General features: G+C 38.0%; 1 protein-coding gene across 1 annotated transcript; it reads right to left on the bottom strand.

Annotated features, from left to right (window-relative positions):
- Positions 1 to 796: 796 nt before the first annotated feature.
- chic1 (cysteine-rich hydrophobic domain 1) lies at positions 797 to 8,348 on the bottom strand. Its single transcript, XM_062425446.1, has 6 exons — positions 8,203 to 8,348; positions 5,029 to 5,083; positions 3,903 to 4,058; positions 3,435 to 3,491; positions 2,927 to 2,986; positions 797 to 2,256 (listed from the first exon to the last, which is right to left on the bottom strand). Exons 1-6 carry the CDS (start codon positions 8,346 to 8,348, stop codon positions 2,206 to 2,208), a joined length of 525 nt encoding a protein of 174 aa, XP_062281430.1. The 3' UTR covers positions 797 to 2,205.
- Between the last annotated feature and the right edge of the window lie 1,763 nt (positions 8,349 to 10,111).

The following is a 10,111-nucleotide window of genomic DNA, read 5'->3' as shown; positions in this document are numbered from 1 at the left end:
AAGATTTACTTGTTAATGTATAAAAGCACTTTGAGCCGTTTGCAAATTGTACGTTTTTTTGGGGGGGTTTTAATTACCTTTCACGAAAATTCAATTTGCCAAAGTTTGCTTGTAAACTATCAGAACATTAAGGCAAGCAGCCCAGTGTTAATGTATTTTAATTCATCATAATTATTTGTATATGTATATGCTTTGTTTTTTTTGTTTTTTGTTTTACACAAATTCCTAAATTGATTCAACAAATAAGAAGCTTGGCTAAATCCTCTGAATTTATAGCTACAGTAATGCAGTTTATAATTTTCTTCCAAATCAACTAAAACTAGTGGTGACAGATAATTGAGTTCAAATTCTTTGGAGTAAAGATTACTGCACTGAAAACCTGTCTACACAAGGACAGACAATGTGAAAACAATAAAACAAAGGACCATAAAACCAGCCTCACTGAAGTGAAGCCCACTGCTTTAGTATTCGGGGGTTGCAGTAAGATACAGCAATCTGGTTCAGTTTTCTCTGCTCTCTGACTAATGATCCAATGTCAGAAAGTAGCAGCAGATTACGGGAACAGCTCTCACTCCTGAGTTTTACAAATGTGTCGAGTAATTGCTGGCTGTCTTGTTAAAGTTAACAATTCAACACCTTGTTAAACATGACAAATAGCCACGTTTCTGATAGTGGGACAGCAGGCTTTGAGGAAGGGAGTCAATAATGATCCATTTTACAAAGACGACACATCATTCATGAAGCATTTTAAACAGAATTGTTTCAAATCTTCTTTTTTTTTAAAGATAACGAGAAAAATCAAAATCAACAATTTATTTTCTCTCTCCAAAGGGATTAGGTCATCATGACAAACATTTACAAGAAATGTAACAGGGACAATACTGGGAGGAGGATTTCAAATCTCCTTTGTACAAGAGAACATATTCCAACCTGTACTCTCCGTGGTTAGACAACTACTCCAGAGGCACTCTAATATGAAGCAATGCAGCAATCTCTTGACAAAGATGCGGGAAAATAACACTTACACTGGACAGAATGATTGAAACAAAGAAGCCATCTGCTCAATACACCATGTACTGTTGATGGGTGTGCTTCTTATCACATCAGGAGGACCAAACACAGCAGAGGGGAGAAGTACAAAACTATCAAAAATTAATGCAAAGTTGGGATATAATAATTGAAAATATATATATAATAAATGAGTGGAAGTTCAGAGTTCAAATCGTTACCTTCCAACTGCACATCAGAGTTACATCTGCATCTTTAACAGTGTCATTGAGTGTCATCTTCATTGGCAAAAAAACACATGGTAACATATACTGCTGTTGTCACTGGATGAATATTCAGGATGCATGAAATGCTGAAATCCTGACGACCTACTGGGCTTGAGTGCAATTATCGGTCCAAACTCTGGCATCATGTACATTATAACTATATGGCTTACAAGGTAAACAGGTCCATATAAACTAGAAAGGTACATAGACATCTTTCATTAATCAAAACTATGGTACAGCGATATATTGGCAAAAAAACAAACTAAAGAGCTAAGTAACTTTATGTAAACAATGGTATACCACTGTACAGCTTATCCTAACATGGTATTTACAGGTCAAGTTCTTTTACTAGCTAGTTCCCATGTACAGAGAGTTAAATGTAAAGAAAACACACAGGGTGATGGCGTACTCTGTACGTTAGGCAATTTCAACCATCCCATCTACTTGCAAAGATTCAAAAAGGGGAAACCCAACAAACAGCATTAGAATCTACAGACTTGTTGAATTACTTGATGCCTTCGTCCTCCTGGTACATATTTTAAAAATCATACATAAGGCAAGGATACTTAAGGAAGGTGGAGGCATCACATTCTTTGCAAGGGATCACTGATATAATAGATGGGATACAGGCTGATGGTTCTTTGGGGTAAATGCACTTTTCAAGAGTTCAGTTTTTTCACTCATTTGTCACATGTAACAAAAACACATCAGAGTGCAACAAAGGGGAAATGTCCTAGTTCTGTCGGGAAAATGTGCAAAATCTGCTCTAAAGCAAAGTGACAGTGTTGCAAATTCTAATGTACAAGGTAGTGGGAGATGTATAGGGTCGTCACGAGAGACACCAGTGCAGACCCTTATTCCAACATACTGTATATACAAGGCACTAAGGATAATTTTCATGGGCCGCACATCCGCTCTGTTAACAGCCTCCTCAGTCTGGTCGGAATATAGGATATTTGGGTAAGAATTCTATAAGAATCACCTGTGGGAGAAAAGACAACATAAATTAACTTTCAGGACAACTGCACAGTGTTTGTTAACTAAAGCTGAAATTATAAGTCAACTTAACTGAAAGACAGATTCATTTGCAACTATTCTGATAATTTGTTAATTGTTATAGGAATTTCAAGCAAAAATACCAAGCTTTCTCTGGTGATGATTTGCTGCTTTTCTTTGCAATATATTACAGTCAAGAGAATAACCTATGGTGGGTTTCTTCTGACACTTTATAACTGGAACTAGTGATTATTTTCATTATCGATTAATCTGCCAATTATATTCTTGATTAATCAATTAGCCCTTTGGTCTTAAAATGTCAGAAAATTGAGAGATATCCTCAAATGACTTCTTTTGTTCCACGCGACAGTCCATAATCCAAAACATGTATTATAACAGAAGACCAAAGAAACAAGAAAATATAAATTATAATATTTGAGAAGGTGGAATCTGAGAATGTGGAAATGTTCTCTTGAAAAAATACCAAAATGATGAATCTGTTGAATGAATAATGAATAGTTTGCAGCTGTACTTTATAAACAAAGCAGTTAATCAAGAAAAATGTATCACTTAGATCATTTATAAAATAATGAAGTTCATGAAGTTATGTAACAACCCAGTAATTTATAGTAGTTTAGTTGTGACAGTCTACTTACATATTCCATCATATTACTGCTTTCACATTTTCTTTTACTGAGTTTCCAGTGCAGGCCCAGCTGAAGAGAGAAGAAAAAACACAGACACAATAAATGAAAATCTCTCTCACTTTCAGGCACACACACACACACACACACACACAAAGGAAAATCTGTCTGAAATCTCCCCTTCTGTGTCAGGGAAATTTGAGAGTAGGGCTGTCTGGTCTCGCCGGGGTCAAACTGTGGCCAGACACCCTGAAGAGCTTCCTTTATGCCTTTGCACAGCTACTAGCGGTAATTTGTTGCTGCGAGACAAAACAAAATTAACATGGCATTTTACTGCTGACCTCACGGTCCTCTGAGATCGCGTGCACCAGATCTGACTCAAGCAGCTTTGAAGAGGAAGACCTTGTGCTGCAGCTTAGCCTTTATCCACTGCAATGATACTCGTCTTACACTGATCACTGACACAGACAATTAAGCACTTTCACACAGGTGTTAATGTGCAATTTGTCGCCTTTCTTACCTTGTGGTATAGTCGGTTATTTTCCCACTCTAACAACTTCTGAATTGACCTTCTTGTCTGTTGGAATAGAAAATAACAAGCACGTATATAAATGAGAGCAACAGAATACAAATTACTCAATTTTACAATTTTACAATTTAACAATTTAACAGGTAACAGTAAACAGCAGCAGTGTTGTGATTTATGGACTGAACTCCCAGTTTACCAGCTAGTTATGTTCACTTTGTTGTAAGTGATTCTGAGTGGTAACACCACCTTTAAATGACACACCCTTGAGCTGGGCAGGAGAGGAGATGTGCAGCGCAATGCGTCATTTCTACACAGAGCCATTAATTGAACACGGGTTGTTATTACCCTCTATACTTAGACCAATGTGGCTGAATTGCTAAAACAGCCCCAGAGTAATCAGCGCTGATGTAAGGGAGAGTTAAGCTGTCCAACTCGTGTTGCGGGAGGTCTGGGACTTACTCTCTTGTTGAGGCAGATAACAGGCCATAGACTGCAGCCTACTGTACAGCAACAACACAGGCAGCCGCAAAGAAGCCACTTCACATTCACAGGCAAGTTCTTCTTCAAACAAGCGTTCACCCTGCTGATGCTGGTTTTGAATTCTTCTGGCGCTACCTAGAAAAAAGACAACAAAAAACTAAGAGTGGGTGTATGTTTATCACAATAACAGTTGTATTGCCACAATCGAACAGCAAAGAGCAAGAGGGGAGGAGGTTCTAAGTGGTGCTGACATGAAAGATTCCTAATTGCTCAAAAGAAACCTGTGCAGAAAGATCAGAAAGCTTAAGAAAACCAACAGGTACATATTTGCAGATGTTGTCCAGAGATGAGATGAGATCTCTAAATACTCTGACTTGCTAACCAAGCTCCAGACTGTTCAAGGCAAAGAGGGACTCAAAGGACAGATAAGCTCAATGCCTGTGGCCGCGCCGGCCAAACAACTTGAATGGATGCTCATTCCTCGCAGAGTCTGTACGCCATAAAACAGGGGTCGTAATCTTTTATGACAGGATGCAAAGGTCTCTTTGCAAACAGCCAAAGACCTCAGAATAAAGCCCAGCAGGGCCTGATCTGCACCCTTCAATCATCATAATTGTGACCTCATCCATCACATGTCACCCTGGGTCACAATACTGAAGGTACTTTTTATTGCCCCACACTTCCCTCGGCCTGCTCTTATCCCTGCAGCCTTTTTGTGTTTCTGCGTCCGACCCAGGAAGCTTTCCTTTCTTGTCTGCGGCAGAGTCTTCATTTCATTATTTTATCACCTGGAGCTGGACCCTCAAAAACACTGGGGTCCCCGACAACCGAGCCCCATAGACGGCTTACTCATTTACAGAGCTGGACAGCAGCACATTCAGGCTCTTTTCTATGCACTGTGGTGCGTTGCTTGAAATGCATCTCCATCAGATCAAAACCACTTGGAAAGGTTTGAATGGGGTGATTTGGGGAAGTCAGGGTTGTTAAAGCCCCAAAAGAACAATAGAATCACTGTGGCTTTAATTACTTAATTCTTCCCACTTGGAATTGAACAGAAAGCAGCCTCCAAGACTGAAGTGCAAGAAAGCTTTAAAGTAAAATGTACCTTTCCCGTGAGAACAGATGGAAATTCTGTATCGAATCTGTTGCTCAGTCCAAACCTGAAAAAAACACAACAAACAAACATTGTGAGCATTAGTATCTTGATGCAATTACAACTTAAACATGTACAACAACTACAACTTAAACTAAGTACAGTCTGATATCAAAATGTTTATGCAAAATATGAAACAAGTACAAAGACAAAGACTTCTGATTCCATGATAAGACATCAGATGCTGCTTCACTGACTATTAAACAGGAAGTTTTTTAGAGGGGTTTTTTTTGTACAGTAACAAACAAATGTGTCCAGATCTCACTGAGCAGCATAGCAATCTGAGTCTGCCTTTTTCTGTATCTCTTGATGTGCAATATGTGTTGCACATCACTGTTGTGTGTAAATGTATATAATGCCATCCATATATATGGTGATAAAGAACATTTTCAGGAAAATCAAATGAGAAACTGTCAATGTATAAAATAACCAGACAGTAATGTTTGATTTTGCATGATTCATGAATGAAATCCTGACAAACCACTGATGCAAAGATCATGTAAAAGTTTAATACTAGCTTAAAGTAATCCTGCTCATTTATTTGCAACATTGCCAACAATTACATAGTTAGAGCTGCAACTACCAATTATTTTTACTAGTGATTAATCTGCCAATTTCTTTCTTGATTAATCGATTAATCATTTTTTCAATAAAATGTCAAAAAAATGTCTAAAATGCATGTTATAATTTCCATAATGACCTCCTCAAATGTATTTTTTTGTCTGATAAACAGTCCTCACATTTTTTCTTAATGAATGGCTAAAACTATACATTTTCTGTCAATCCACTAATCGATTTAGACCTTCTGCACCCACAGATGTTGAGATGTCACGTATTATATCTTATCTTATCTCTTATGTATGTAAACCTACTTCTTAATTAACCTGATTCTGATCTGCTCTGATATAAACTGTATGGCAAAATCTCAGCTGACAAATTCATATCGTCTTATGATGAACTTCATTATGTCGCCAACCCCACTCGATGATATAAGGTTTGTTTATCTGCTGCATTTCACTTCACCAGAACGCTGTTTTGAAATATTCTGACTAGCTAGGCGAAGCTTGATAACAGCAACGACTGTCTGACAAGTAATAATAAACAGCAGCAAAACTGAAGCTCTCCTTGTTGGCACTAGATTCAGTCATCGCCTCCATACCTCAACTCATCCCCCTTTCCTCTGAAATCACAGATCTGGGTATTGGATTAAACCCTTACCTGACTTTTGATCACCATACAAGACATCTATGCAAAAACTCTTTCTACCATCTCTGAACTCTGCTCCTCTCTAACTCCTGTCAGATGCAGGGAAACCTGTCTAGGCCTTTATCTCCTCAAGACGGGACTACAGCAAAGCGCTCCTCACAGGAATCCCTGGCAGGAGCTCCAGTACATTCAGAGCAGCGCTGCCAGGATCCTGATGAGAGTGCGAAAACATATAACTGCAATTCTGTTTTCATTGCTCTGTCTCCCTGTCGCCTTCAGGAATGTCTACAAAGTCCTGCTACTCACATACAAATCCATCAACATACATGTTCCTCCCTACCTACAGGAACTGATCAAAACACAAACCTCCAACCAAACCTTCAAATCTGCCAGTGACTAGCTCCTCCAGGCCCCAAGAACTAAGCTCTGCAGTGTGGATCCTTCTGTTCTTCTGCATCACGCTGGTGGAACAGACTCTAAAAATGCCTAAAAACCCTTTAAAGCAGAGTAGAGGTTTCTGGGACAACTTCACCTACTTCTAAGGTGCACGGAGAAGAGAAAAGTCTAAAAAGGTCAAAGCTCCAGCAACATTTTTTTAAATGTTAATTTTTTCTTACAAAGCTGGCTGAGGACGATAAAACAAGGGGGCGACACACACACTTGCTTTGTCTCTCCTGTGGTGCAGTTTAGATTTGTATTGTCTGATGTAGGGCCCAACTGATACTGGATTTTTGAGTCCGATGCCAATACCGATATTAGGGAGGAAACAAATTCCGATACCGATATATCAACTGATAATCTTATATATCCAGAATATACATAAACACACATTTATTGCAATGGTCCCTCAAATTTGGTTACTAAACACTTTTGACAAAGATATGTAATGGTGGCATGATATTGTACAGTTTAAGAATAAATGTAACTTTTGTAAAATGACACGTGCTCTGAAACCGTAAACTTCACTTAGAATTTAATATATATTAAAATTAATTAAGAAAAAGGATCAAATATACATAAAATGCAACCTTTTTATCTTAAAAAAAATATTGGCACATATTAGACCGCATAAATACCATTACTGATAAATGTGTGATAGGTCAATATCGGCTGATAATATTGGTTGGCCAATATACCATCAGGCTCTAGTCTGATGTCACTAACCTGAAAAATGTTTGGCTTGTTAGTAATAAAAATTTAAAAAAAGGATTTTGTTTAAGATTGTAAATATCTTATATATATATCTTAGATACTTTTGATAGGGGAGGGACAGCTGTTTTGTGTGTGTGTGTGTGTGTGTGTGTGTGTGTGTGTGATCATGGACAAACACAGCTGTGACCTATCATACACTTATGAACTGTATTTAAGCACTGTGTCACTGTCCACGTTGACACTTTTTAATATTAAATCAAAGCAGAGGTGATGAGTGTGTGCAGTCTGGTTGATGTCAGTATGATGATGACGACAGCCAGCTTCATTACTTTGTTTTAATTATACTCTATGACGTCAGAAGGTGGGGGGGGGGGGGGGGGGGGGGGGGCAGGCTCTGTTTGTTACAGTCTCAGTTATTATCGACTCAGATATCTCACTGACACCCCCAATTATTAAACTTGTAACACACACATCCCGGGCACAGCTCGTACTGGCAAACAACTTAATCATGCCTGTGTTTACAAGACAACACTAACGACGATGTATTTCTGCTCGCTTATAACGTTACCACGTTTACGGTTGACATAGGATGTAAAACAGTTACGGTCAGTTTATGTCGCAGTAAGTTTGGGGTCCCTTTTTGGTCAAAGCTGCTGTTCCTCCGAGACAAACTGTGAGTTGTTTTGATTAGCGTTAGCAGGCAGGCTAGCAGCGGCTAAACAGGCTAAAGACACCCGAAACAAGCGCGACAAACGCGGCTCAGCTTACACTGTGATGTGGCCGGCCCCTCGCATCACCACGGGCTCCGGACAGTATCTGGGCAGGTGTTCCTCACTCACTACGCGCTCATCCTCTTCGTCTTCTAACTCATAAATGGTATCAAAGTCCGCCATGTTGGGTAGTAAGACGCTCATGACGTCTCCGGCGGGGACGCGCACGGAAACACGGGCGCGCGCGCAGAGCCGGAGTTTGTTGAAGTGATCAGACGAGCAGAAATGTAATCAATCACTAATATTACTCACTGTTTTCATGTTTAAGATACAATGTGTTAATTTGACAGTATGAGTAACACGTCTCTAAACCATTTTGTTAACTTTTTGTTTGACTGGGAAAATTCTTCATTCACAAGCAGAAGTTTTTAGGTTCCCAACACTGTTTTCCTTTTTTGGGGGGGGATTGAATGTTTAGGGATTAACTCTGTCCTTATTTCATTTTGTTTATTTATTTAGATTTTTTTATTAGTCTTATAATTACTTAATTTTCAACTTATAAAACTTTAGAGAAAGTTAAAAATCTAATTGTATTGATTCATTTATCCATTATTTTATAATATTTATATGCCTACTATTTTTTATTGTTGTCAGCACTCCTGTATTGTGTTGTGCACTTTGCATTTGATGTAATGTGTACATTTTTCCTTGATTGAAGTTTTGTATCAAAATAAATGAATGAATGAATGAATGAATAAATGATGATTGATTATTATTATTATTATTTTTATTCTTATTTACCAGACATTAGCGAGACATGACAGGAGTAATCTAAGATACACTTTGAAATGATAACTTCTGCAGTTTGCATCAGAGATAATTGAGTTAAGTCATGGACACGAGGTCAAAGTCAGGAAAAGTCCTTTACCCCAAAACAGCCAGTCTAGCCACATGACAATTAACATGTCACTTCAACTAATTACGCATGAACCTACACTTTGAACCCAGAAGCCTAAACTTTCTTTGCATTAAATGCTTTGAAGTTTCTTATGTTTAGTAACCTGTAACAGAAGAACTATGTCAAATATGTCACAATATAATGGATGTTTTGGATTGAATGACAATCAATGTGAAATGTAAGTGTACTTCATGATGACAAAGTGCCACATTTTATATATGCTCAAAAGCCAGAGAATGCTGTTTTATTTAGCAATTGTTAAATTAGATTATTGTCGTACTGTCAGGTGTTAAATTGAATTGAAAAAATAAACTCCATCAATTTAATGTTCACTAGCGGACACTTCTGCACAAGTGAAACAATCTCAGATACCTGACAGCAAATTTCCCTATAGATTATGTAGCTGAGACTAAGTGGTTCAGGTGTGGTAGCCGTCGCCAAGGGGTGTTGATCAGACACAGAGGAGGCAGAACTTCCTTTACCATTTATTGGCGAATGTGTGTGGTCTACAGGAAACAAACATGCAACATCCAGAGGCAATTAGGTTACACCTTAAATGTAATCATAACATTACATACTGTAACTGACCATGGAAATAAGACTGCAAATTCAAGGTAAGTAATGGTCTGCATATACTCTATTAAAGCAAGGACCAAAAGAAACAATATTTATAAAATAATGAATAAACTGGCCTCCAACATTCAATGTCAGTCTCCTTCATTTGGTACATCACATATTTAACTGATAAACATGCCTTTATGGTCTCATACACTCCAGGTGGCACTCTCTAAAGTTTGACATTCCAAATTATGCATTAATCACACAATAGCACTAAACTGGATGCATGAACTGTCACCAAAATAAAACTACACATTATGCATCAATTATCTGCACTCAATAAACACCAAAGTATTATTATTACTCTGTCCTGCTTACATACATAAAGTTACACAATAATTATTCCAGAAATATAGCTTAAAGAAATAAAGGAAATGCCATAAACATCCAT

The sequence above is a fragment of the Scomber scombrus genome, chromosome 9 (assembly GCF_963691925.1).
Source record: "Scomber scombrus chromosome 9, fScoSco1.1, whole genome shotgun sequence".
NCBI lineage: Eukaryota > Metazoa > Chordata > Actinopteri > Scombriformes > Scombridae > Scomber > Scomber scombrus.
This window is presented reverse-complemented; position numbering and strand designations above follow the sequence as displayed.

Coding starts and splice junctions, on each gene's coding strand:
- chic1 (XM_062425446.1), bottom strand. CDS start 8,348: ATGAGCGTCTTACTACCCAACATGGCGGACTTTGATACCATTTATGAG. Junction 2,987..3,434: donor ATAACCGACTATACCACAAG/GTAAGAAAGGCG, acceptor TTCTCTCTTCAG/CTGGGCCTGCACTGGAAACT. Junction 2,257..2,926: donor GCAGTAATATGATGGAATAT/GTAAGTAGACTG, acceptor TTTCTCCCACAG/GTGATTCTTATAGAATTCTT.